General features: G+C 42.7%; 1 protein-coding gene across 4 annotated transcripts; it reads left to right on the top strand.

Annotated features, from left to right (window-relative positions):
* The first annotated feature begins 612 nt into the window (after positions 1–612).
* On the top strand, positions 613–27,778 carry P4HA2 (prolyl 4-hydroxylase subunit alpha 2). 4 transcript variants are annotated; one of them, XM_084295056.1, is made up of 16 exons: positions 613–720; positions 1,643–1,755; positions 8,153–8,246; positions 9,094–9,190; positions 11,341–11,492; positions 12,990–13,127; positions 14,586–14,825; positions 16,525–16,736; positions 17,440–17,616; positions 19,832–19,902; positions 20,133–20,232; positions 20,943–20,996; positions 23,545–23,610; positions 25,676–25,744; positions 26,101–26,197; positions 27,541–27,778. In XM_084295056.1, the coding sequence occupies exons 3-16, from the start codon at positions 8,171–8,173 to the stop codon at positions 27,609–27,611; spliced, it is 1,620 nt and encodes a 539-aa protein (XP_084151182.1). In that variant the 5' UTR covers positions 613–720; positions 1,643–1,755; positions 8,153–8,170; the 3' UTR covers positions 27,612–27,778. The 4 variants fall into 4 exon arrangements, with proteins under 4 accessions (XP_084151182.1, XP_084151183.1, XP_084151184.1 ...); XM_084295057.1 differs by lacking the exon at positions 23,545–23,610 and adding an exon at positions 23,417–23,476; XM_084295058.1 differs by lacking the exons at positions 23,545–23,610; positions 25,676–25,744; positions 26,101–26,197; positions 27,541–27,778 and adding exons at positions 23,417–23,476; positions 24,776–25,665.
* The last annotated feature ends 216 nt before the right edge of the window (positions 27,779–27,994 follow it).

Here is a 27,994-nt window from a genome sequence, read left to right as displayed (position 1 = left end):
TACTTCACATTTAAAAGACGGTATTCTGGGCTAAGATTTAATGATGATTGGTAATGAAAGTCACTTTTAATTGGTGTATCAGTCTGTGTAGGGGAAAAAATGTAAATTGGATGCCCTTGCAAGCTGGGGAATGATCTGTGCTGGTTTTGCTTCAGCTCTGTCTGTGCCCCAGTGCCTGACTCCGTCCTCACCCACAGCCGTGGGGAGATCCCAGGGCCAAGCCCAGGCCGCGTGGAACCAACTTGTACGTAGGGAACAGGGTGAGGACACAAAATATGCCCCAATTCCCCTTTCAAAACACATTTTCAGCTGCCACAAGGCCTACGGGGCAGTGCCAGGCGACGGCGATGCCCCCACCACACGCTGCTTTCGCTGTGGCGCAGGAGCAGCACCCCGCAGCGCCGGCACCGGGAGGCGGGCGGGCAGCTTTTATGAGGAAAAACACCATTATAGGTGGCAAGACCGGGGGGCAGAGGGGATCCTAGATCCGGGGCTGAGCCCTCAGCGCCCTGTGGAGAGCCATGGCCGGGCCCTGAGGCGGCGGCGGGGCCGCTACTCGCGGCATTACGGCGGGCGGGCGGGGCGGGGGGCGCGGCTCTCGCAGCGGCGGCGGCTCAAGAGCAGCGGGGCCGGGCCGGGCCGGGCCCGGAGGGGGAGCGGACAGACGGCAGGAAGGACGGACAGACGGACAGACGGACGGGAGGACGGGCTGGGGGCGCGGTGAGCCGGGGATGGGGTTGCTGGAGGGGTCTCGGGCACGCGAAGGGTCTGGGAGCGCGGCCAGGGTGTCCGTACCCCCCGGGTCTTGCTGTGGGGTTGTGGGGGGGGGGGGGGGCAGCGGTGTTCGTGTGGATATCGCTTTGTGTCTTCCCTCCCTACTTCTTGATTTTCCCTTTTTTTAATCAAAATCCCCGCCTCGAGCCACCTGCGGCTCCCCACGCCCGGTGTTGGCCGGTGCTGCCCGGGGAGCGAGGGAGAGTCCGAGGCCTCCGGTGGGCGGCCTGGAGGGAGCCGGGGCAAGGAGCCAGGGCTGTGAGGAGACACGGCAGGGACAGCCCCGTTCCCAAAACACCAACAGCTGGGGGGCTGCTTCCCCTTCTCCATGCTGGGCTGGTTCCCCTTTTTCCCTGCCCTGGGGTTCAGATGTGAGCTGTGGGGTCAAAGCTGTGCTGACCGGCTCCCTGCATATTTGCAGTCTGCTGTCACTTTGAGATGAAGCACACGGCGTCTTCAGCTACGTACAGGCATCAGAACTTGCTTCTTCCACTCTTATCTCCTCCTGGTTTAACACGAGACTTGTTTTTTTTGGGAAATCCTCTCGCTGCTGTCACCGGTTGGGCAGCGATGCTGAGCCGGAGGCAGGCAGCAGCGGGTACGGGAGGGAGATTTTGGGGCAGCCCCGGCGGCTGCGGGCTGGTGCCAGAGCTGCAGCAGCACGCCTTCAAGGGCAGCCAGGAATAATTCAGCCTCAGGACACGCAGAACTTCGTTACAAGCTGGGAGGAAGAAGGACATGTACGTACAGGCCATGTTTTGGAGCCCTCTGGCTTCGTGCTGCTGCTGTTCCTCGCTGGTGATCGCCCTGAGTCAGGCTTTCCCAGAAGGTGTTTCGTAATAAAACTTCTTGCTCCTTAATCTTATAGGTGTATTGTGAGCGTGAAGCTGATCTGACAGACCCCTGAGACCACTGCAGCCATCTTCTCCAGGCTGATACTTCAGCTTTCGGGCATCAAGGACCTAGGAAACAATCTTGCAGGTACGTTGTAAATGTAAATTGCTACCAATAACTGCCGCTTGAGTCTTACAGGCAGAGCCCTAGATAACAGCTGTAAATTGGCATTGCTGTGACATTAACAGGCAGGAATTTTGCTTCTTGCTTTTGGCATAATTTTTTGAGATTCTTTTTAATATAGCCCTTTCCAGTGCAGGAAGTACAAGCCATGGATGTGATTGTGTATTTCAAAGACAGTAACAGCAGGGGGAGCATGATTTTCTGTTTAGTCTAAGTTTTTCATTCTAGATTTAAGTCAGGAATTTAGTCTGTTTGTAATTTCCATACTGTGCATATTGGCAAGCTTCCAAAGAAGCAAGCTGTAAACATAGCTCTTTCTATAGCTAGTTCTGATTTTTGTGTATGGCTTTCTATATGTCTGAGAAACAAGGACCCGGGGTATGTTAGGAGGCATGTTCTAGGGTGATCTGAGATTCAGCCCCCACATCTCTGAGATAATGTCTTCATTTTAATTCAGCTGCTGTTATCAGTTGAAGGGAATACCTCACTGACCACAGACCTGTCATATAAAAAAATCTTTCTGAATAGGAAGATTTTTAATGTTATTTGAGCATATGGGAGGCTATCTTAAGCATTATGGTATACTAAAACTATGGGCTCTGCACAGAAAAATGAAGTCTGAATTTTAATGCTATAAAACAAGCTTCAGTGGGGAAAAAAGCATGCAGTCCTGCTGTCTTGTCTCCAGTAACAATGTGGGGTTTGGCTCTAGGCTGCTTCATGTCTGATGAGCTCTCAGGCACTGCGGAGTAAGATGCAGGCAGGTTTGCTATGCTTTAGATTTGCATGAATTTTCTTGTCTGCTGGAGTGCAGAATAAATGTTTTTGCTATGGTTTAAAAAAGTGGAAGTTAATCCAGATGCTTATACTTTCTAAGGGTGTTACAGCTAAGGATAATACAAACCACTTCATGTTCAAAAAATGCATGCAGTTTTGCATGGATGCCCTTTATCCTCGTTAATGTGTGCAAATGAACGGCTTTTTTCCTTTTGGCTTGCCTTGAAAAGTACAAGGGAATCATGTTATATTATTTGTTAGGCAATTATAATTGTTTTCAGATGCATATTAAGCCTTTGGCAAGAAAGGTAGTGATGTAGGCATAAGCAGCTTTGAGCAGAAAACTCAGAGTGTACTGAAGGAAGGAGCTGGGAAGCAGTTGCATGAGGAAGAAGAGCTCACTTGTGAGGAGGCACCGAACGCTGGAAGGAAGCAATACCTTTTCTCTCTCCCTGGGTGTGACCAAGAGCTAGCTGTTTGTAGGAAGGGAGCTGTGTGCTGTGCTGATGGTGTTGGAAATCCTGTCGTGAGGGTGAAGGTGTGCCTGGGTGGGGCGCTGATAGGCATTTAAGGTCATACTTCTGGGGTTGGGAGTGGTTGAGTGTTGCAGCATCTGACTACAGCTGGATAATAGATTTTAACCCCTACCACTTTTTTCCATCATCTGCAAGCAGTAAAAATTTGCTTTATTAGGATAAAATTAATGTTTCCTTGCTATTTAATTTTAATTAGTTTTATAGCTGCCATCATCTGCTGGCTGCAAGATCTTACTGCTCCAAGCTGGATGTTTCTATGGCTGATTTTCTTATAGCAGTATCAAGAGAATTTCTTTCTTGACAGCATCCTGAAAATGTATTTACAATTCAGACCATCTTCTGGCTTTAAATAAGTTTGTAAGGAGTCTTGCAGGAGTCTCCAATTAAATGTAGTTACCTGTATATGCAGCTATCAAGACTGACAGAAAGTTGTGGCCTACTTTTGAAGCTTTTTTTCTTGTGGAGGGGAAAGGGGATGAAGCCAGCTGCAGTGGGTGGGAAGCCCAAGACAAGCCTTGGCTCGTCCAAGAGTCCAACCTCAAATTGCTGCTCGAGGACGGACCATTCTTCAGAGCCTGGCACGTGGGCCTCAGCTGTGTACGCACTGAGAACTCATCGGGGGCCTGAGGTGGCTTTGGAATAGTGACTTGCTTGTTAGCTTGCACCACGATACTTTAAATTTAGATACAACACAGAAGCAGCTATTTTAGCTGTGGCTTTCCAGGTGCATTTAATAGCACAGGCAAGCACAGAAGAAGAGGCAGGCTGTGACCCTTATTTGTCATCAGCTTGTAAGTTGTTGCACTCTGATGGTTTACTGTAATTTAGGAAAATGATATGTTACACTTTGTTTCTTATGTTTTTTTTGCATGCTTTATTCCCCTGTAGCAAAGCGTGGGTTTCGGTCTGGGAGAGCAGAAGCAAACTAGGGAAGAGTAGTGTACCGTAACTGCTGGGAAGAAACCATTGCTCTGTGCTCTGAAAAAAAACTGGAAGAAATGGGAAACTGTTAGGAATACATTAAAGTTTGATTTGGCTTCACTGGAATAAACTTAGACTCTGAATATCTGTAAAAGTTTACCTAGTGAAATGTAGGGGGGGAGTCAGTGGTGAGAGAACTCGATTTGGATCTTGGACTTCTTGGCATCTCAAGTAGCACAGGCATTTTTGAGAGAAGCAGATTGGCAAGGCAGGGAAATACTTGTAGCTCTGCAGGGTGGGTTGGGAGCTTTGGGGTCTGAGTGAGGGACTGCAGACCCTCTATGCCCAGGCACTGCGGTTGGAATCGTATGATGCTGGCTTCTGGAAACTGAATTTAGGTAAAATCTTGTGTGTATAAGAAACACCTGGCATGCTGGTGTATTTTTACATTTTGAGAGATGTAGTGCAGGCATTGAGAAATGCCCTGTATTTGAAGGGTCCAAGCAGTGTATTTGTGCCTGGCTATGGGCACAAAGGGAGTCCTGTCACATCTGGGGGGTGGAAGACTATTGTGTTGGTTTTTTTTCCTGGAGCTCGTGTGATTGCAATAAGAGTTCACAACACAGCAAGTGTCACACTCTGGCCTGATCTGTCATTCTAATACACAATGATAAGGGGTGCAATGTAGTCTTCAAATTGCCCAGACTGATCTTATGTCAGTTCCACTTAATTCTTCTGCATGAGGTGTCTGCTAATTTGGGGCCTGAATAAGGCGCTTGCTTTTGTTCCATCTTTCTAATTAGGCTGTCAAGGAATTGGAATGCTGCTTCTGCCTTGGGTTTTGTTCTTCTGAGCGTAACCTTGTCTGGGAAGGGAAAAGCTGACATCTGGGAGTGAATAATCAGCCATGAGACAGTTAACGGAAGATGAGGGTTAGGACAGTGTGTGCTACTAATTGGGCATTTTAAAAAGCTGCAGAAAGTAAACAGTCCCCTTATATAATTATATATGCTTCCACTCCAACCAAACAATACGTGTCAAAACTTTTTTGTGAGGTGAAGAGGAGGAGAGGGGTTTTGTGGTGTTCTAGCTTGGTAGACATGCAAATGTTCACAGGTCAGGTCCATTTTCTTATTTCTTGAGAATTTTTAGTGTATTCAATGAAGGACTCAGTCTAACTCATGGAGAAAAAATCCATCCTGGTCTATTTGGTCTAGAACTTTTTTTCCTTCTGCCAGTGCTCTCTGCAGGCTGACGGTACTCTTTCCAGTGGGAGCGATGATTCATTGAGGGCTCGCAGACCTAGAAAGTGTTTATACAATATCCAGTCAGTTGGCTTTTTTGCTCTGCTGGCTGGCACCTTCAAGGAAAGGAGCAAAGCATGAAATATGTCGGTGTATGTAGAGCTGTCTGTCACCGGGAAGGCTTCATGCAGCAGCGAGAGCGGTCCCTCGGGCGGTGCGAGCGCTTGATGGTGAGGAGCAAAGTGCTGTAAGATCTGAGCTCCCAAGGCAACGTGTGCCTCCTGCTCGGGGGTTTTCTTCTCACCTCAGTGCTGAACTGAGCCTAGAGGGCCTGTGCAAGTCCTCTGAAGTCGGCTGTGGGGAAATGTGGCTGTTCTCACTGAAATAGATGGAAATCTTAAATCCACCTGTGCAGCATGACATGCCTGTTACCTGACAATGCTGGAAAATCCAGGAATGTAGGCAGTGCTTGTCCTACACAGACCTTTTATCTGTGGAGTTCAGGCATTTCTGTGCAACTGAGGTCTTCCATCCTCTGAATAAACACTGGTGTTATAAATGTCTCGGTCATAGTTATTGAGGTGCTAAAGCCCCTTCTGGCTCTTCCCCTCTTTGGTAGCAGACGGGTTAGCTGTAGTGGGGTGGGCGCACACGTGCGTGTGTGCACGCACACTCGTGCTCTCCAAGAATGTGGTTATGACATCACTTTCAGCCTCCTGTAATTTGTTATTTCTTGCTGGCTTTCTGAATAACAGCTGCGAAAAGAATGTGTACAAACAATCTGCAAACCCTGCAGCCAGGTGTCCGGCTTATTCAAGCAAGAGCTGATTTTGCTGTTTACTGAGGGTTTCTGTTTATTGACTCGAGTAAATCTGAGTAGGATGGCAAAGCTGTTAAAGATCTGCTATAAAGACAAGCTGCTAGCTGTAGTAAGTGTTCTTCTTGGCAGATATCCTGAGCCATGAGAGAACATGGTGGGGAGGTGCAGGGAGAACGCGAAGCTGTGTTGTTTTAGCTGGAAGGCTCCCTCGTAATTGTTTTGCCAGGCTTTGTGTAGTGCATCCAAAAAAACACTCCGTGAGACGAGAACAGACCCTGCAGATGGACAGTTCTGGCTGAATATATCCCGACCGATGTACTTCCCAAGCGCTCTTGACTCGCTGTGCTTTCTGCTATATCACTTACTGTGGCTTTTAGTGCTGGCAGACCTCTGCGTGGCACCACTCATTCGGCTTCGCTTGGTTCTCACATTACCCATGTACTAGTTGTGAGCTAACTTAAACAAGCCGTTGGGGAATATGCGGTTTGCAGGGGGGTGAGAAAACTGGGAAAGGAGAAGACCTCTTCTGATGCTCCCAGACACTGCTTTCCTGCTTACTCATGCTCGCAAACTGTTGTGGTAAATGTTTCTGATTTCTCATGTAGACTTCTGAAGCAATCAATAGAAAAAAAAAAAAAAGTTAAGTCATCTTGCAATATGATAATGCATGTCAGAGCTGTTTGTAATGTTCTTAATGATGGTTGTATCAGTGGTGTGCCTGCTCATGTCCATGGTACCAAGGAGCCTGACTGAGGTTTAGGACTTTTTTTTGAGCACAAAGCACAATACAACACCGAAGGAACCTGCCAGCTGCTGTCTTACGTTGTGCAGGCAAACATGGAGCTCAAGGGAACAGTGAGCAAGAGTTGTCTGGAATTACCCTATTTTAATGCTTCCCACTTATTGCATTGCTGAAACTTCAGTTCTCCATCTCTTTTCCCTTCCCTTTTTCCCTCCATACCCCTTTCTCGTCAGATGTGAGTGCCTGTTGCCCCAGGTAAGTGATTGCTGTTAATGTATTTTTGATTAACAGCAGGTCATGTGCGGTCACTTCCAGCCACCGAAGTGTTTACCCAGTTACAATGGGTAGGAACTGGGAATTGGTGCAGTTACACTCAGGAGAACTGTTGTTGCTCTGGGGGTGTTATGGCAGCTCCCGAGGGCTGGTGGCGGTGGCTGTCCCTGCTCAGTGAACTGCAGCTCCGGAGCGAGCTGTGAGCTGGCCTCTGGATCTAAGAGCAGCACAGGAACCTCCAAAATTCACTTGAACAGGCAGACATCAGGTCTGCATGAGGAATTACAGCTCCCAGGAAGTTCTCCTGCATGGATTTTGCATCCCTCACCCCGCTTGTCATCTGCCTGCTGCCCAGGCTGGTTCTCCTTGTGCCCATGCTGTGCTTGTAGAAGCGTAGCAGTCGGCTTTCTGCCCCTGTCTCAAGGAGCTGGGGTTCTGAACTGGCACAGCTTTTGAGATGTGAAAGTCAAGAGCTGTGCCCAGAGGCTAGTGTGCTAGGACAGTGTGTTTGAATAAGCAAAGCTGGAATTTTTCTTTCAACTTTTCCAGCGTTTGCTGCCACTTCTACTCTACACATTTGCTGTATTTCTTTATTTGGCTTCCTCACTATTTGAATTTCTAGACAGCTTTTATATAACAGTTTCCTAGCATGCTGCAAGTCTGACCATTAGATTTAGACCTTTATTATTGCTGGAAGATAGAACTTTGTATACTCTCACTTTCCAGCTGTGAATTTGAAGGCATTGAGTTGCATTTGCAGGTGGTTTTCACTGTTTGTGTCAGCAAATACATTGCTTGTTGCATCCATAGTTTGAGCATGTCTTCTGTGCAAGTCCCTTAGAGTATTTCAGATATCTGAGACTGTCTTAAATAAGAGCTCCTCAGCATGAGGAAGAGTTTTTCAAGCTTTACTGGTTACGGCTCAGTATTTCAATGACCTAAATAACTTTCATGAGGGTGCAATGCTTGAAGGTGAAGATTAATGCCTTGTTTTTCCTCAAGAATAAGTTAATCCTTTTCAATCCCTTTTCCTTTGAATATGTTACAGGTTTAAGCTGTCTAGAAGATGAAGCCCTGTTTGCAGTTGGTGTTCCTTGTCTTCTTGATCTGCCACACAGAAGCAGAGTTCTTCACTTCAATAGGTATGGAAAGAACCAATGCACAATGTTAGGATGCAGCTCCTGAGATTGCCAAAACTGTTAATCCTTGCAGTTGAATTTCATGACTTTCCTCACATGGCCCTATCACACACTCGCCTCATCAGGGAAAGTAACTCTTCAACATCCTTAATACTGTTCTGCTTGCCTGTTCCTGAATTTCTTATCTCTGAAAAAGCATCCTGCTGACTTCCATGTACTTAATTATTGCATTGCAATGCTGAAACTAAAGCTGCTGTTGGGTTTGTAAATCACATTGAGTCCTTCAGTGGTTGGCCTTTGAAAAGCAAAGCTTGTTGTAGTACTTTGGATTGATAAGCTTGGCAATTTCCACTAATGCTAATTAGGTGAGACTATGTTTCAGTCCATAAATAGAGGAATTTCAGATTAACTTAGTTTGAAACGCCATATTGAAATGCTGTAACTTTAAATGATGCTAATAGTTGACTAGTAACTTACTAGTGTGACCTTGTCTGCATCCATATGTAGAACAGATTTTATGGCAACTATTTGCATCTTCTATTGCTTTGACTCAATAGCTGTGTCAATGTCAAACCTTTCTTTTGATTGTCTGGCATACAATTATAGTACTAAAAGTAATTCAGAGGCAGTAAAACAGTCACAGTAAAGCTGTATGGGCAACTGAGGTTGAGATTTGAATGCTGGACTTTTAAGTCCCCAAATCTACTACATATACAAGCTTTAAACTGCGCATCTTAAATTTCTGTTCTTTGTTGGTTTTAATAGCTCTACAGCATCTGATGTCTGTCTTATCTGCTGCTGGAAAACTTATCTTGTGTGTGATTAACACTTGGTCGTATTCTGTTTTCAGGTCAAATGACAGATCTCATTTATGCAGAGAAAGACTTGGTGCAGTCTTTAAAAGAATACATCCGAGCAGAAGAGGCCAAGCTGTCTCAGATTAAAAGGTAGGGGGAGAAGTTTGCATAATGGTGGGGGGTGACAAAATGCAGAACCTGTGGTGTTGGATTAAACTACACCTTCCTATTGCCAGTCGTAGCTGTTAGTTCTGGTTAGCATTTCCTCAATAAGCTATCAGTGAGAACGTGGGTAGTAAGCTGCATGTAACTTATTCCCCTAAACCTACAGAGGGGGCCCTGCTTCAGATATTTTTTGTGCTTAGCCTGTTTAGTGACTGTCTACTGGTGCCTTTCTGCTTCTTTCCCTGTCCCTGTGCCATCACAGTACTCCTGTGGAGAAGACACCTGTGTCAATCAGCAGCTTTGTTTGTGTGAGTTGAATGCATGCGGCTGCCAGTGCTCTGCTAGCTTGTAAGTGGTGCTGATGCCCTGATGCAATGGCCAAACATCAGCTGCGCTGTGTAGTGGAGTGCACACTGAACCTGGCTTCCCTCCTGTGTTGCCTTTGCTCTCAGGGAGAGTGCTCTTGCCTGCCTCTCTTCAATTGCTGACCCGACTATAGCACAGCTCAGATTATCCTGGTGGCTCAGATCAGATGAAAGGTTCTTGCTGACAACTGATACTTTCTATGTGCCTTAGGAAGACTGTTGCTTACCTAGCTAAAAGTAATACGTAACAAGGCGTGACACTAGAATGGTATGAGGTCCAGGTTCAGGAGAGTTCTGTGCCTGTAGCTGGAGCCATGCTTTCCAAAGTCTTTATGAACTCCAGACTATATCTGGCTGTTTGATTTCCCTTTGGGACTGTAGGGTGGGGATAGGGTTATGAAGCAGTGAAATGATATGAATTCCTCATCACTTATGTATGCATAAGTATTCATTTCTTGAAAAGCTACCCTTCTGAAGAAAAGGTGTCTCCTGTTCAAGCGTGATTAAAGAGGATGTGAGTTTAATCTATGTACATGTATAAACTGGTCTTTAAAAAAAAAAAAACAACACACACTTGCATGTGTCAGTCCATCAAAAGAGATTTCTTTGTGTTACGTGTTCAGCTGACTGTATTCTTGCTTATAAATAAGCAAGAGTATTCTGCCACTGTTAAAATATTTGAGCTTTGGCACCCAAAACACTTTGTAATAAAGGTGCTAAATTTCAACATTGAACAGGGTAACATTTTTCACTACTGTGTCTAATTATTCTACAGATGTATGGTTCAAAATATTGTGATGTGAGTAAAGAGTAGAACTTCAACTTCTTACTGCTTTGCAAAATAAGTATTAAAAGTAGTGAAAGCCAGATTAAAAAAAAAAAAAAAAAGGAATGCAAGTGAGACTTGTGTCAACGTATTTTTAATCTGATATCCCTGCAAATGATCTGTGAGTAATCTTAGTTTTGCTTTCTGTTGCAACATCACGGTTCACAGAGTAAGCCAGGCAGTATGGGGATATGTGGCGATGCTTATAAAAAATGTTTGCAACTGTAGTTCATTCATGGCTTACTGGGTTTGAGATCAGACTTGAAGGGATTTCTAATGTTCATTATTAGCTTATCTCAGCAGTGTTTTCTTCCTATTGAGTACTGGAGAGAGGAACACAGCCTGGGCAGACCTTTCTATTAAGGGATCATATGAAGAGCAGCAGAAGAAATTCTCAGTATAGCATCAGTGATATAACTGGCAGCAAAGCATGGCATCCCACTACTGGTATCCCACTACTGCTTTGAAGCTGACTGGTGCATGCTAGGTGACTAACAGCACTCTTTATGTACTCTACCTGAGGGTTTCCAGTCTGAAAATCAATGATTGGGCTTTATTTTCCATAAAGCTAAAAAGCTCTGGGGTGCTATTTGTATTTTTACAAAGATGGATTAAATTATAGTCAGTGTTTTTGCTCTATATATAACTTTTATTTTCTGAAGTGCAACGTGCTGAAAACTGATGGCTTAGACTTCAAGAGCTACGTGTCTACTGTAGTAAGATTTAAAATAAAAAGCAGGGAAATAAATTCCTTTAAAAGAATATTGTGATTTAAAACATAAATTGTACTTCTCTTTATCCTCGTAAAGTGGAAAGCTTGACAGCTGGTTATGATGGCAAAAGCAGCAATAAATTGATTCTAGTGGTGTAATTAGGGTAACTTAAGGAGGAAGACATGCATTCATAAATCGTTCTCAGGCTGAGGCATGCAATTCTCTTTCCAGCTGGGCTGAAAAAATGGATGTACTGACTAGCAAATCAACCTCTGATCCAGAAGGGTATCTGGCACACCCTGTAAATGCGTACAAGTTGGTGAAGCGTTTAAATACGGATTGGCTGGAATTAGAGAACCTGGTTCTTCAGGATACAACGAACGGTAAGGAGCTACAGGGCAGGTGCTGGTGGGAGGTAGCCTTACAGCGCTGCTGCTTCCTGTCATCTTCTGGAAAGTTGCGAACTCAGCTGTGGTTTACTGTTGCCAAGTTTGTTTGAAACTTAAACTAATGGCTGGCTTCTTGCTTCACTTGCTTGGCTAACCAGTGAACTCTGGTGCTTGAACCAGACAGAGCCGAGGCTCAGAAGCTGTTAAGTGCAATAGGCACCTTACGTCTGGGTGGTTTGTGCTGTTTGAGACAGGAGAATGGGATATACTGAAATGGCCAGTTGTGTTAGCAAAGGTTTTATGCCTTTTATTGAGTTTCATATCCCTCTCTGTAAAAGCTTACTCAGCTGTCTTCCCAATCTGCTGCTTCTGCAAGCAGTTGTTGCTTTTAAACCATGTTGATCAGTAGATAAAGACTTAAGAATCAAAATGAGACCTGCACTGAGCTGGTTAAGGAATTCTTGTCAGCTCCATCGCTAACAGTTGGCAAGATTTGATTCATAACTGGATATTATACAACTGCTATCTGTAAACCTATCCTTCTAAATCAAAAGTTTCCACAACTAATCTTTGCTCTTGCATCATATTGTTAATGTCTGCTTGAATTTGCTTCCTTAAGCTTATTTTCTTAAATGCAAGTTTATTTTTACTGGACCTCTTGAAAGTAAGGGGGGTGAAGGTATGTTTTTCAGGCAGAACTGCATGTTTTCCCTTTCTCCTCTGCAGTTGAAGCTTTTTCCCAGCCAATATTTTTATTGTTTTTTTTTTTTTTTTGAATAGTCATCCTGGAGAGAAATAAAATACTTAATTCAACTGAATACTTCTGTCCCTAATTCTTTTTTAAGACTCCCTTTTCCAGTTTTGCTTGTTGCATGGCTAGAAATGGCTGAGTTTTTTCTTTGGTTGATTACCTCCCCTTCTCAGCCAACCAACCTGCTATACAACCTTGATAATACTTATTCCTAAATGAAATGCACTGCATAAAATGTTGCCTGTTCTTACTTGCCAGATTTAAAAGCCTCTTAACAAGTAAGATTCTGCTCCTGTTTAGGGTTTCCTGGATCAGGGTTTCTGTCCTGAGCTGAGATTTGAAAAGTCTTTATAGGTTGAAAAAATCTGAGATTGTTGTCCAGTTCTATGATCTGCGGTTGTCTCTGGGTATTTCAGAAAGAGAACTGGTGGAAACTTAAGCTTTTGTGCTGGAAGGAGACTGAGGAAACTGGAGATTATTGGATTCACATTGTACTTCAGTAGTTACGTGGCACAAGTAAACTTGTTGATAGTTATTTATCTCATGCATTTGCCCACGAACTGTTTCTTAAAATGGGACAGAAAGCAAAGCTTAAATAAATCAAGAGCCTAATGAGAGACTTCAAAGCTAAGTTACCTGAATCTCAGAATTCCAAAAAAGTAGGTATTTCTCCTGTGTTGTCTTGAACTGATGCTTATTCAAACCATGGAAGTAACGTAATCTTTTCCTTTTAATGTAAGGCTTTATTGCAAATCTCACAATTCAACGTCAGTTTTTTCCAACTGAAGAAGATGAGACTGGAGCTGCAAAGGCTCTGATGCGCCTGCAGGACACGTACAAGCTGGATCCCGAAACGCTGTCTCGAGGAAACTTACCAGGCAAGTGTACAAAGGTCTCCTCTTTAAAGAGAAAGAAACAGACATCCTCCAACTCTCAAAGTCCTTTTTCAGTAGTGATGAAGGACTGTGGCTGTGAAACTGTGCAGCTCAGGCACTTGTGGTTGTGTTTATTTTGGTGTTTTGAGAACAGCCCAGAGGTTGGTCCCACCCAAGGCAGGGAGCCATGATCTGCAGTGACCAGCTCCAGTAGCATGTGTTTTATTTCTATTGTTTTAAAAGGAAATACTGATTTATTTTTTTTTGTAATCACCATACCAAAGCAACAGACAAACTTGCTTGTGCTGGTTACTGTGTAGGCAAATAATGTGGCAACTTCCTACCCCTGAGAGCTTAGGAACTGGGGGAAGGAGATGCTCCACGACTCATTGCTATGATGGCTCTTCCAAAGCTTGACTCTGTTCTTGTTTTGTGATCTTCCAGTGAGGCTTGGCTGAATCACTTGGCTCCTGGTCTTTATCTGTGAAATGGGGGCTAACAGTACCTGCCACAGAAAGATGTTTTGGGAGCTACACAGATGGTATTTGTGATATTGTGATGTTATTTAGGATGAGGGCATGGCCTCAAGTTGTGCTGGGAAGGTTCAGGTTGGAAATTGAGATTTTTCTTTTCAGAGTAGTCAAGCATTAGAATGGGTTGCCCAGGGAGGTGGTAGAGTCACCGTCCCTGGAGGTGTTTAAGGACAGGTTGGACACGGTGCTTGGGGACATGGTTTAGTGGGTGACATTGGTGGCAGGGGGATGGTTGGACCAGATGGTTCGGAGGTCTCTTCCAACCTTAATGGTTCAGTGATTCTGTGTTTGTGTTCTGGCAGCTGAGTGACTTTGTGACTTCTGCTTGTAAGAGATTTGCTAGCAACCATAACCTTGTTCAGTAACTATTTACAAACTGAATAGACTTCATTAGAGTGTGGGCAGTTGTTTCCGAAACAGTTTGTTATGTAGGTTATTAAGAGTGAACTTAAAATGAAGTCATATCTATGCATCTGTTGATCTGGAGCAACCGGAAATCTGTATGCAGCTAAACAGTCAAATGGATACCTAGCCTGCCTGAATGCCAATCAGCTTGCTTGTATGCACAAGTATACATCTCAAGTGAAGAGCAAACAAATTAGCTCTGCGTATAGCTGGGCTTCTCCTGTCACCTGTGTTAACTTGGTTTCAGTAAAGTTTGCTCTTAGTCTGCTCTGTCTTTGTTGACAACAGAACAGCATAACACTAATTTTGTTAAACTCTTCTTGGTTTCCAAAGAGAGGAATGCCACAGAATTATGATGGAATATAATTCCTGAAGGTGATCAGTTTGGTACAGAATGTAAAATATTGCTAATGCTTTTTTAGAAGCCTTTTATGGGTGATAAATTGTGTTTACAGGTATTTTTCAATGTTTGAAGGCAAGGATGCTTCTGTGTGGATTGCTAACATTTTCTTTTTGTTATTAGGAACAAAATATAAATCATCTTTGACAGTGAGTGACTGCTTTGGTATGGGCAAGACTGCTTACAACGATGGAGACTACTATCACACAGTGCTCTGGATGGAACAAGCCTTAAAACAGCACGATGAGGGGGAGGACACTACCGTCAGTAAAGTGGAGATCCTAGATTATCTCAGCTATGCTGTTTTCCAGTTTGGGGACTTACACAGAGCCATGGAGCTCACAAGACGCCTGATATCCCTTGGTAAGAACAAAAGACCCACTATGCTGGTACTGGGAAGCATTGCCAGCAACAGCCAAGAACAGTCCTTGTCCATATGTATTGGTGAGCTGACTGGAAGGATATCCTGCCAGATGACTTGTAATAAACACACATTACGGGGAAAAAAGTACTTGTACATGAAGTATCTTCTGCAAGCCATCCTATAGTCTGTGCTGTTATTACCTAAAGACTAAATGTGTCTGACTGGTACCAGTGCTTTGGTGTACTGAGGTGCATTTGGTAACAGTTAAAGCCTGGGTTTGAAGTCTCAAGTGTAGATAAAGGCTGCCATGGACTCAGGGGGAGTACTACCTCTTCTGTCAAGTCCTAGTGACCTCTTATTTCTCCTTATTCTTCTGTGCAAGCACTCTTTGATGCCAAGTCAATTCTATGAGATCTTAAAGTGTATTTCTGAGTTTCTTAAAGCCTGCTTTTATCTCTGGTCTGTTTCTAGCTTTCTTATGAGTAAGCAGATAAGCAGTCCTTCCAATACAACTCTACCTACTTCTTGGGTTGGGAAGGTTTATCCTCTTCAATTAGAATTAACATCTAATGTTACTGTCTTATACATTTGTATGTTTTTTAAATCAGCTGTGGTTCTTAATCTAGATGCTGGCTGCATCCTGAGAGTAGATGAAGCTGTTTTATTGGGGGGATGAAGGGTAAAGATCATTCTAACATCTGCAGACATTGGAATTCACAGATTAAAATTTACAGGAATATGAGTATGTATTGAATCTAGTTCCTTCTGCAATAATGTTTAGCACTAATAGCAGAACACAAATCCTTATCAGCACCGAACAGTGGAACAGACTTGGCAGTCCCATCTGGGAGTAGCAGCTTCCTCTGCTCGAGGCTAACCTTCAGCTAGCCAATATTAGCCTGTTCTCCAAGGAGTGGTAACTTCTTTGGCCTTCTGGGTTAGTTAAATAAGAAACACAATGAGCTTGGGAAGGTCAGAAGCAGTCAGAAAACTGGTCTAGGTGCTAGTGTCCAGAAATCTAGTGATGAATAGGAAATTTTCTTCTTTGTCAGGTATAATAGATGGTTAAAACCATGTGTTGATGAGGTTTATTGATTCATACCAACGTCGATAATCACTAGTGATAGGTCTAATGATGCTAGTGGTCCAGGATACCTCCCTTATAAGCCTGTTATAAACACCAAATGGATTCTATAGATAAGCTGGTAAATGGTAATGCTTAACTTCTGAGCTTCCAAACGCTCCAGGAAGCCTTTGGAACTGAAGTTTGGGGCTGGGACTCCACTGCAGTCCTGGGTTAAAGCGTGCTTGTGCAGTACAGGTGAGAAGTATAATGGAGAAGGGTGCAGCCAAGTAGACTGGCTTGATCTTTGCTTGGCTGTCTTCTCCTGGGTGGAACTAGGCAGGCCAAGTTTGAAGAACAGGATGGTTGTGAAGACTAAAACCTCTTTTTTTCTCCCTGAAACACATGTTTTGTGATAGGTTCTTCCAGAAACTATTTTGCAGGAATGTGCCTAGTTTCCATCTGCAGGGACAGAAACTTCCTAGCGCTGGTTTTACAATGCAGACTGGAACCATTGCATTTGGTTGTCTAATAATGTTTTAGGAAGGGGAGAATTACTGATGCAAAAGCTTGTTTGTGTTAACAGTTCCTGAGATATGCATAAGTTGCTGATCCTGTGTTTTTTCCCAATGAAGACAGCACTCATGAGAGAGCAGGCAGTAATCTGCGGTATTTTGAGAAGCTGCTGGAGAAGGAGAGAGAAGAGAAGTCAAGAGAGAACTCATTAAACAAGACAATGGCAGCAACAGAACCAGTGGTGCAAAGTGGTGCATACGAGAGGCCTCTTGACTACTTGCCAGAGCGTGATATCTATGAGGCCCTTTGCCGAGGGGAAGGGGTGAAAATGGTAAGAGAAAGGCAAGGCTTTTCAGACTGTCTTTGCGTAAGGATGATTGAGCTCGCTGATGCGTGTTACTAAATTTATTTTTTCAGAAAATCTAAATGTAATTCTGACCAGGATGAGATTACCTTATGTCCCCAACTCTTTCTTAAGCTACTGTAAATCCTATACAGAAAAACAGCTCTCAGCTGGACTTCTTAAAGGTTATTGAAAACTGCTGAATAGACAAACTCATAATCAATTTCAAATGCTGGCTGTATTGATATAGCAGGAGGCATGCATGTATCTTGACTGTATCCCTTGTAGTCATTTCAACCAACCAGTTTCTGGTACCTCTCTTCAAACCTGGCTTTAATTTCAGTGCAGGGGGAGGAATCAATTTATTCCCCTGCATAGTTGTAATTATAAGAACCAGATACTTTTTTTTTTTTTTTTTTTTACCACCGGTTATTCATGTATTTATTGTATTTGTCTAATTTGTAGCCTGTTATGATTTAACTTTCCAAGAATTAATGTGTCATGTGTTTGGTGGTATCTTGAGTGCACGTTTTCACAGAAAATTGCTGAATCACTCGGGCTTACTTCAAATTAGCTGTCAGCTGACCGCTTTTCCAGTATTTGTGAAACAAAGCACACTTTTTCTTGCCTGTTTTAAATTCATGAAAAGTGGTTGAGCAAACAGTGTGTTTTACTTAGCGTCTTGTTTCAGACACCTCGAAGACAGAAAAGGCTCTTCTGTAGGTACCACAATGGAAACAGAAACCCTCACCTGCTCATAGCTCCCTTTAAGGAAGAAGATGAATGGGATAGCCCTCATATTGTACGATATTATGATGTCATGTCTGATGAAGAAATTGAGAAAATTAAACAGCTGGCTAAGCCAAGGGTAAGCTTCCTTTCATCTCACTATTGCCTACGTACTCAGTGCTTTAATCTATTACCAAAGAGTAGGCGAAGGATCTGGGAGACTTGGTTTCATACTAAAGATGATACACTGAGCTGTGAACCTAAAGGGAATGATTTTGAAACTGCCAGGTGATGTAGGACCATGAAGACCAGGCTCCTGAAGGCATTTATGCGATGCTGCAGTTAACTGTGCAAAATTCTCAGTAAATGGCTTAGGAATTTTTTACTTATGGAAAATCTTAAAACTTTCTAATAGTTTTGCTTATGCCACTAATGTCAGAGGAACTCTTCATATCACCTACATTTGGTAGGACTGGGGTCAGTCCCTGTAACACTAGGCAAATATTGTAGTCTTAAGATTCTGATAAATTTTTCATTAAAAAAGCAACTATTTTATTATTTTTTTTCAAAATCTGTCTAGCTGTGCTGTAGGAACAGTTTTGAATTCTGCAGCACTACTGAAAGAATGGAAAATGCAAGTCTTGTGATGAAATGGTCATTAATAAATACAGCTTAATTTCAGCCAGGAAACTTTAGTTAGTAATCATGGAAGCTTTCAGACAGAACTCTGAAGTAGTATGTTAGTTTTGGGCTTGGAAAGATGAGTGCTTCCTTTGTTCTAAAATGTATTTACAAGAAACTTCTGCTCTTAGTTCTAGGCACTTAACATTATCTGCAGTTTACACTTGCCAATATTTTTTTCTCTTGTAGAAAAGCAACATCTGTACGTGATATTCAAGTAGGCTTTCATGCTTGTTTTGCAAAATGCAATCACTTACTCCAGTTCCAAAAAACAGTTCCAACTTTACAGGCAATACATCAGAGCTGACTTTTGTCAGCTGCTCAGCACTGGAAAGGGTCAAGAAAATTCTTAATTTTATTGGTGTGGAAGCCTGAACAGACAAAGATACGCCATTAGATCAAATGCTCAGTGCAGAAATCAAGCAAGCATGTACAAGCTCAAAAATGGCAGCATAATGAAAAGTTTGGAAAGCTAAATTGTATCCCAAAAGCTCTGCTTCACTGCGTAAGTGAAGACCAACATTGTCATCCTGGCTCTTCTGTTATGATTTATGCAGGAGAAATCTGGAGCAAAATAACTGAGTCAGAATTACGGGAGTAGCTTTGCCAAGAGCTCTGGTATAGGGACAAGACGGTTAATGTGGGTTGTAAGGTTGGTTGGCATCTAATTGAGGAAAAAATGAAGGAAATATTTGCATTTTTTTCAGGATGTGCAGTTAAGGTTTTCTGGGAGCTATAATTAGTGGAAGGAAGAAGGCATGGTTTTAAGTGTTTGTGGTTTGCAGGAGTTAAATTTAAATGTGGTCTGACTTTGCAGTTAAACAAAGGAGTGTCCCAGTTCTCGATCTCAGTTGCAAGTACGAAAGCAAAGTGACCCGTTAAGCTAGTAGTAGTCAATTGCTTTGACACCACGGCAAATCTGATCAGTTTTGCCAAGTTACAAACTTCTCCTATAATTATAGTGACGTGGCCTAACAGTGATGCATTACTTGCTGTTCACAATGTGTAAGTGAGCTGTACTTTTGAAGAATTACCTTCCTGGTGTTGTACCAATATCTCAGGCTGTCACTGAGATGGTGTTCCAGGCATTTTTCAATTGGAAAAATCTGAGTATGATCATGTTGAAACTTGTCCTCAGGAGTCCTCTACCACTGGATCTGCGTGCCCCATAACTCGTAGCTCATTCTGCGAAAGTTTTCACCCGTTATTTTTCATCTGAGAATGAGGCTGTTTTTTCCCAGTTCACATGAGGAACAGGCTGATTAAATTTCTGTAGCATCCAATAATTTTCTTTCTGCCAAGAACTTAAGCTTCATATGTTGTTAACTTTTGTTGTTGTTCCCTCTTGCTAACATTGACTCCAGCTGTTTCAAAAGTACCTTAAAAAACCATAGCTGTTCTGCACAGAGTACTTATGGATTTAATGAATATCATGGCTTGTGCAGTCAGTTGGGTTCTTTTTCCAGATCAGCTGCAGGTGATGCATTGTACTGGCATTTCTGCATGTGTGATTCTAGCATGAAATTGGAACAAAGTCTAGGCTGGAGCTTTAACTTCAGTCCTTTATATATAGAAATCTGACAAATCGGCTGCTGATGTTGGTTAAGAAAAATTATATATTTTTAACCTATAGTTGACATGCTTCTTCCCACTTGGGATTTTTCTTGACACAGCTGGCACGAGCCACAGTACGTGATCCCAAAACCGGTGTCCTTACAGTGGCTAGCTACAGGGTATCGAAAAGGTAAGCATAGAGCTCTAAGAGCTCTGCACTTAAGAGCCCTAATCTGCTACCTACAGCTGAAAATACAAAGAGCACTGCATGTACCAAAAGTTTGCACAACAAATGCATGGTAAATGGCTCAGCCATGTAACTGAGGGCAGAAGAAATCCCTGTCCTTTGGGAAATGGGTGGTGGTGGCTTGTGTTCTAAAATAATGTTTACATCTTTCCTATCCCTTTCCCTTGTCCTAGCTCATGGCTGGAGGAAGATGATGATCCTGTTGTGGGTAAGGTGAACCAACGAATGCAGCAGATCACAGGGTTAACAGTGAAAACAGCTGAACTGTTGCAGGTCAGTATGCTTGGTTCTTACCAGGATGAAATCTAACTACTACTTCTTGGTCAGGATGGTGTGCTACTTGCACAAACAAGTGTAGGCATGGATCTTAGCTCCTCCTAGGGGTTCTGTTGTCTGCTGACTGAACACATAGGTTCCCAGGAAATGGGTAAGGAGCTCATGAAGACTAGCAGGGATGTCCTTGGCTGTAAGGACCTGCCAGGGGGATGCCTTCCCTTTGTGTGACAGGCAGAGACAAATGGAGGCTATGTAAAGAATACCAGATAACTTTGCGCACAAATCTGATTTACCGGTTTGTTTTGAGGGAAATGCCTGACACTTTTGAAGCCTGCAAAAGCTAGTAAAATACATATGCTCACATTTTGCCTCTTCAGAGGGGGGAGAACAGTTGTAATAAAACTATTGCTGATCGTTTGTGTTACATAGGCTGTTGTAGTGATAGGTAACGAGTGCTGCTGTTAAAGTTTCTCAGCGCTGAATGTTTCTTCTCAGTGGAACCTTAAACTATGAAAGGGAAAGAGTGCTTAAGATGTTTTTCATCTGCATACCTCATTTCTGGTAATCTAAAGAAAAATAGGGTTAAGTGTGTTATAGATAACAATCTTTGCCACAAAGTACTGTTTTTCAAACAATGTTTTAGATTTTTGAGAGTTATCTTCTGCAGCAGTCATTTGCAGTTGACAGTGTTTTCTTCCTTGCTATAGGTTGCTAATTATGGAATGGGAGGGCAGTATGAACCGCACTTCGATTTTTCTAGGGTAAGATTGCTCTTAATTATTTCTTGGGGGTGGGTGGCATTGGGAACAGGTTATTCTGAGAACTGTTGAAACCCTTATTAAAATGCCTTGTATACTAAAACACTCAACATGTAGCCCAGTTGCATGGGATGAATAATGACCTCTGGAAAGCTTTCACACTCCCCGCTCTGATGCTGAGAGTTCAAGAGAGAACAAAGAACAAATCTGCCTGCCTCTGCTTATCTTTGGCCCTTTGGTTCCTTGCGCAGTGTAGAGATGTTAACTCATACAGCAGTTGTATGTGCTCTTTCCATTACTTTATTAGGAAACTTAGGTCTGCAAGCTTTGAGCTGTGAATCTGAGTTGTTCCATGAGGCTTATGAGTTTAGCAGGGTTGAGTCCTCCTTTGCTGGGTATGTTAAAGCACTTTGCAGGAACTGGCCGGGCAGGAGACATCCTCCCACTTTGCTTTTAAAAAGTAGCTTTTATGGAAATCTGAGTTTTAGAGCCATTCTGGCAAAACCCTTAATGTGGCTACAGCTACGGGGGCTGTGAAGAGGGCTTTGTCAGCTGTATCCAGGATGGCTGTGCTATGGTGAAAGCAGGAAAACTTGGAGCTGGTGCGTGCTGGATCTATACCAGGCACTAGAGGGCTCTACCTGGTAAGTGACAGCTCTGCTTAGCTGCAAGAGAGGAGAGGAGTAACAAATTCTTCATCACTACCCTAAAATGGTTTTGGAACTCCGATCGTTCCGGAGAGCTATGGTGACCAGTGCTTACAAATACAAAATCCATTTATGATGCTTTGTTTTCAAGTAAGAGCCATGTCTTCAATTGAATCTATCTTAATGCAGACTATTCTGGTGGTTTTTACCTGGTAGAATGGGTTGCTGCAGCCATAGAGCAGCCCAATAAGTGAGTATGGAATTGTAGCTACCTTACATAGCACTATTAAAAAAAAAAAAAAATCAATCCCGATTTTCAGTGCTGTGGAAGCTCATATTCGTTAGCTTTGGCCTGTTGAGAGAATTTTGCTGTTAACTTTAACGCTGCTTCGTTTCCTGAGTCAAGCAAATGCTCTTAAATTCTCTTTAGAGCCTTTGAACTCCAGGACCTCAGACATCAAATTGGCCAGTATGGTCTTTACTTTTGGATTAGGCAGCTGGGACAGAGCTTCATTTGGAACATAACCTTGGCTGCAGTCATCGGTTAAAGCAAGGCAATTGTGGAATTTGCCATGGCTTTGGACTGGTCCGCCAGGCTCTCTGTGCATCACAGATTTCAGTGTTGTAATCCAGAGGCATTGCTGTGTCTCACCATTTGATCAGCCTCACAGCTTTTTGTTTCCTTACAGCTCTCAAATTGAGACACTTTAACTGCATATTACAACTTGGAGATTACACTGGTTGCTCAAAAGTTACCAAAAGATCTTTTGATATTATCAAATTTCAGAAATGCATGGCTGGACCAGGGTCTGGCAGAGGTGGTAGAAAAAAGGGAGACCCATATCTGTGCTGTCGTGTTGGCTTTTAAATTAAATTTGCATGTACTGATGCACAAAGTTACATTTTGAACCCATTTCAGGAAAGACCTTTTATTTCTTGAAATATTCAAGTAGACTGAACTATGCCTTAAGGATGGTGGCTTTCCTTGCTGTTTGTTTTTCCTGATACCAATTCCTGCTTTTTTGACTGTTGAAGATGATTGTTTTTGTGTAGAAGAGTGCACCTTAATGTCACTTAAATTAATTCCTGACTATTAGTAATGTAAATAAACCTTTAATTGCATTTTTTGAAGGGAACAGAGATGTACTGGGATTCTAAATGTTTTCTGCTTCTGAACTGGCACCAATATGATCTCATACTTAAACAAATGAAACTCAAAACACTTTCTGCAGAGTAAAAACTCTTTGATCTTTTTGATGTGGTCCTTAATTGTAGATAGGCAACCACCTGAGAGAAGTTGATTACTGCTGTTCTAATTCATCGCTGCTAGTGAGAAATGCATTTCCTTTTCTCATGACATTACTTCTCTGAGAATCACTACTGCATTTAACGAGAATCTAGTGTTTTACCTAAAGCATGTTCATGTTGAATTTTTCATATTCACCTCAGCTGTTGACTTTGGACCAGTGTCCAGTACAGTCCATGCCTGGTAATAACTTTCAGGTCACTTGGCATCTGTGCTGCAGGCCCAGAAAGCATTGCTTCTACTCTAATGCCCTGAGAATTGCTTCATTGCTATTTCTCCTTGTAGCATCCAAGTGCAATGTGCATGCATTGGGCACTGTGGCTGCAATTTCCAATGGCTTTAGTGCTACCCTGGGTGAAGTCCCATCTTTATTCTGACTCTAAATTGAGTCTAAGGTTCTGCCTCAGAGCTACACATAACTCTAGTGTGAGCCAGTTTGGAACGTGGGTTAAAGTTGTTGTCTGTTACAGCGACCCTTTGACAGCACACTCAAATCGGAAGGAAATAGGCTAGCGACGTTTCTTAACTATGTAAGTACCTCTGTTTGTCTGCTGTCTGTGAGCTTGAAGTTTGCAGTTATTCTTATTTAATTTTATAGAAAGATGAGCCAGATGCTTTCAAGCGGTTAGGGACTGGAAATCGTGTGGCCACTTTTTTAAACTATGTAAGTATGATGATCCTTTATGCATTGAGTGTAACTTTTAGCAGCATCTTGTTTACAGCTGGTACAGTTTATTTGCAGAGATTTCCTGGTATCTGGAAATAGGGTCGTACTTATCCTTACAGCATCAGGTGCTGTCCCATTTGAGTTAATAGAATTGATGTTCTCAGAGCAGAAAACTTCAGTAGGGCCCACTTTCCCCTTTTGGCTACTCTACAATGAAATCTTTGGTTTCATTGGATTCCCACTGGTGGGAGAAAGGAATGTGGTTTATTTCTCAAAGGTGAGTATGTGGGTTACTCATATGTTGCTCTGTTTGAGAACTTGACTGCCTCACAGTAAATGGCTGAGAGTCACGTTCTTCCACCAGTGTTTGACAGCACTTGATGCTGTGGTCTGTCAGCCTCCATTTTAACTTCTTGTCCAAAGCCAGAATTGCTCTTGCACAGCTGTTGCTTCAGTAAATGGAGGAGACATAGCTAATAAACTTGGTGCAGCTGGGGAAGGGGTTATAACTGCAGAACTGCAAAGATCCATTAGTTGCATGCGTTATACAGCCTACAGACCATGTACACTGAGATCCTCACTGGCACTTACTTGGCACTGATACTAGTGGCCTAATGTTTTCACAGTAGTCTTGTTCTGACGATACTCGATCAACTTCTACTCAACTATATGGTTAATTAGGACCACCTAATCAGCTAGATCTAACTTTTGAGTGATAACTTCAAATATAAATGGTGATGAGATCATTATGGCTGAGCTAGTATTCTGAGTGCAAAGTGCATCTCAAAACAGAATCAAAAGTACTTTCAAGTGCAGAAAAATCTCTGAAATGAGTCAGAATAAGATAAACAGCTGTGAGATACTGCTGCTAAGAGGCTTTAATTCAATTGCCTCAATCTTTCTTCCTTCGCAGACTTTTTGGACAAATCTTGATTCTGAGTGAGTGCTCTGCATCGTATTCTCTGCCAGTTGTACATGGTCAAAGGCAATTTACCCTTTGTATGTCCAAGTAGAACATATCATACTTGTACCAATGTCCCTACTAAAGGGTGGTTTGTTGCTAAGATGTAGGTATTAACTGGCAAAGTTGCATGCACGTGCTTTCTAGTTGGAAGGGGCAAAACACTGTGCACCTATGGCATCTTGTGCCCTTTTATTGTAGGTACCAAGCAGGAGGACACCAGAGTGGTAATAACATCTGCTTTAAACAGAAATCCAAGTTACAATAGAGAATATGGGGGACTTGGGGGATTACATTCATGATTGTTTTAAATTTGGTGGGAGTTGGATCTGACTCAACAGTTTCTTGTAATTAGTACCTCATCAAAAACTTACTGAAACTGTGGTAAGACTTTCTATTTTAATGGGAGTCTTTCCAGTAACTTTGGGTTTTGAATAAAGTCAGTAGAGCTTAAGGTGAATCCACCATAAATGATAAATTCAATAGGGCTAAATTCATTGCAGTGTAGAAGGGCAAAGTGTAAAGGTGTAAGCATTTACTTAGAACTATACTTTGCTATCTGTATTTAAGCTTGAGATCTATAAAGCACTTAAAGTGGCATGAAGTCATTGAACAGCATAGAAACAGAGAGGAGAAGTGAGATTTTTGTAATGGTTTATAGTTTCTGAAGTGGTTGACCAAGATGCATAAACTAAATTATGAAAATAAGTTCCAAGGACACGGTTTCAATTTATGAGGAAATGTGTGGTTTAACAGACACTTATTTTCCTAATTGGATCATAAACCAGAATGAAATTCTTGAAACTGACTTCCTCTGAAGTCATCTCCCTTGTTAACAAGCTAGTACCCTGGAACATTGCAGGTACACAACTTTTAATGGCTAGTTTGTGTAATAGATTATTCATAATCTAGAAGACGTGCTGAACAAAAGCCTTCAGCTGGAATAGCAGGGTTTGCAGTTCCTGCTGATGGAAGTGCATCCTTTCTTCTTTAGTAGACAGGTGCCAGTAGAAATCTGTTAGGGTACGGGGCACTTAAGCTTGTGGGACTGTATGTTCAGAAATGTTGTAAATGGTCAGTTTGCTCACTTTGTTTTCTCAGATGAGTGATGTAGAAGCTGGAGGAGCTACAGTTTTCCCAGACTTCGGGGCAGCGATATGGCCCAAGAAGGTAAAGTCTCTTCATGTGTGTAGCTTGTTTTCTTCTCCTTTTACTGTCCTTCTCAGTATGGTCTAGCATCCATTTAAGTCAGTGAATGTGGCAGTGTCTAATGTGAACAGTTTGTGTAGAGGTGTTCTTAACAAATAAGGGTTGTGTTCACTCTGTGGTGAACGTGGCTGAGACTAGAGCTGGGACTAGATGGTTTATTCCTAAGTTTGTGCGCTGCTATAGGTGACCCGTACTGAAGTGCTTTGTAAGAGCCTGAAAATGGGTTCTTGGGTGCTTACCCCTCTTCCCCCTTACTGTAACCTGAATAATTAAGTGGGGTGGGTTCTGTCTAATCTCAAACTGATTTGTGTTTGCAGGGAACAGCAGTGTTTTGGTACAATCTTTTCAGAAGTGGAGAGGGTGATTATAGAACAAGGCATGCAGCTTGTCCAGTATTAGTAGGGTGTAAATGGGGTAAGTAAAATCCTTTTAATAACAAAACCTTGTATGCATACAAAAGTGGTGATATACTGTACTCTTATAACAGCATTTAATAACTTAGGTGTTGCTGTTTTAACTTTAGGAATTACTTGTCAATAATGAAAACTCTCACCATCTGTGTAGCAGTAAGCTATCACTTTTTCTAGTGAGAGCATCTTTTTGTGGCAATGATAACACAAAGCCTGTAAAAGTGTCACTGGGTTTGAGTAGTATAGAGTCATAGAGTGCTTTCGCTTACAGATCACTTAATTCTAACCCCCCTGCCATGGGCAGCAACACCTTCCACTAGACCAGGCTCTTCAAAGCTGCATCCAGCCTGGCCTTGAACGCTTCCAGGGATGGGGTGTCCTTGGGCAGCCTGTTTTGGTGCCTTACTACCTTCATAATAAAGAATTTATTCCTAATATCTAATATAAATCTACCCCTTTTTAGTTTAAAGCTGTTATCACTTGTCCTATCACTGTGATCTATAGCGGCATCAGGATGACTTGAAGTATCAGCTGATTAGAATCAGGCCTGTTCCTACAAAACTTGTGCATAGTTCTAACTGTGAAAGAGGTCCTTGCAAACATTCACGTTTACCTTACTTTGTCGTTTAAGGGCATGAATAAACAGTTAAAAGGGGCCTGAGTACTTCTGCAGAGGTTATCTCAGGATTATATGTACAGGGAATCTCTTCAGCCACAACAACATGCCAGTTAATTGAGCCACTTGCCTAGAAAGTGACAGAAGAATTTTTTTTTATATGAAATACAATACGTACTAGGAAAAAAAACAGGTAGTATTGCTTTTGTATTTTTAGATTTTTCCCTGTAGCACTCTCCCCCTTTAGCTTGCCCAAGAACTTTTCTGCTCTTGTTATCTGATCAGATGAGTGCTACCATGCTTCCTGGAAGCAAACATTTGATAGGCATGGCTAATAGGAGATAAATGCCACCTCTTGTTTGCCTGAGATGTCCATAGTCTGTCAGCAAGGGGCTGTTTCCTACTTTGTCCATCTGTTTGGTCACTGGGACCCACCTCCTTTGGTCCTGTACCCACCTCCCACAGCCTCCATGGCATTCCCCTGGAGTTGCCAGAGCACAGTGCTCTGAAAATGACACCAGACCCACGACACACTGCTTTGTTCCTGTTGCCCAGTTGTGCAATTGGGAAGATCTTTTCTTCCCCAGCACTCTGAATCTTCCCGCTTACCATTGGATGGGTAAAGAGGTATAAGCAGGTATAAGGCTTTACCTGAAGTCCCACTCTGGGTTGCAGTAATACGTACAGACTGGGTGCATGGTGGTAACTCATTTCACATCTTTGTTCCACAGTTTCAAATAAATGGTTTCACGAAAGAGGAAATGAATTTTTAAGACCTTGTGGGAGAACAGAAGTTGACTGAAATCTAACCTGCTGCAGGCCTCTGTTTCTTCATCTCCTTTTCTACTGTTCGTTCTTCCAGTTCATTTCTAAGAAATGATCCATCTTTTTTCCCAAGATTCCTGGCACTTTACCCAAAGAGGATAAAACATGTAACACTTGGAGTGAAAGTAAATGGCTTTGTACACATACTTGTGTTTTGGTTGCTGTTATTTCTCAGTCTCCGTGTCCCATTCCCCACCCTCCCTCCCCCCTTATCTTACCAGTTTTCGACCCTCAACTTCCTCTGTAGTAATGGTGCAAACAACGCTGTGGGCGATTCGGTGTTTTTGGGTGCCTGGTCTTGTGCCTTTTGTACCTCAGAAGTTTTAGATGTTAAATATTTCTTTGAACCAAAGTTTTTAA

The sequence above is a fragment of the Netta rufina genome (genome assembly GCF_964035555.1).
Source record: "Netta rufina genome assembly, chromosome: 14".
Lineage (NCBI taxonomy): Eukaryota > Metazoa > Chordata > Aves > Anseriformes > Anatidae > Netta > Netta rufina.
The sequence above is the reverse complement of the archived record's forward strand: the minus strand, read 5'-3'. Positions and strand labels throughout refer to the sequence as shown.

What these genes read in the sequence shown, in the direction of transcription:
- P4HA2 (XM_084295056.1), top strand. Translation starts at nt 8,171, where the DNA reads ATGAAGCCCTGTTTGCAGTTGGTGTTCCTTGTCTTCTTGATCTGCCAC. An exon ending in TCTTCAGGATACAACGAACG is followed by an intron (nt 11,493 to 12,989) that starts GTAAGGAGCTAC and finishes TTTTAATGTAAG; the next exon opens with GCTTTATTGCAAATCTCACA. An exon ending in AAACAGCTGAACTGTTGCAG is followed by an intron (nt 20,233 to 20,942) that starts GTCAGTATGCTT and finishes TCCTTGCTATAG; the next exon opens with GTTGCTAATTATGGAATGGG.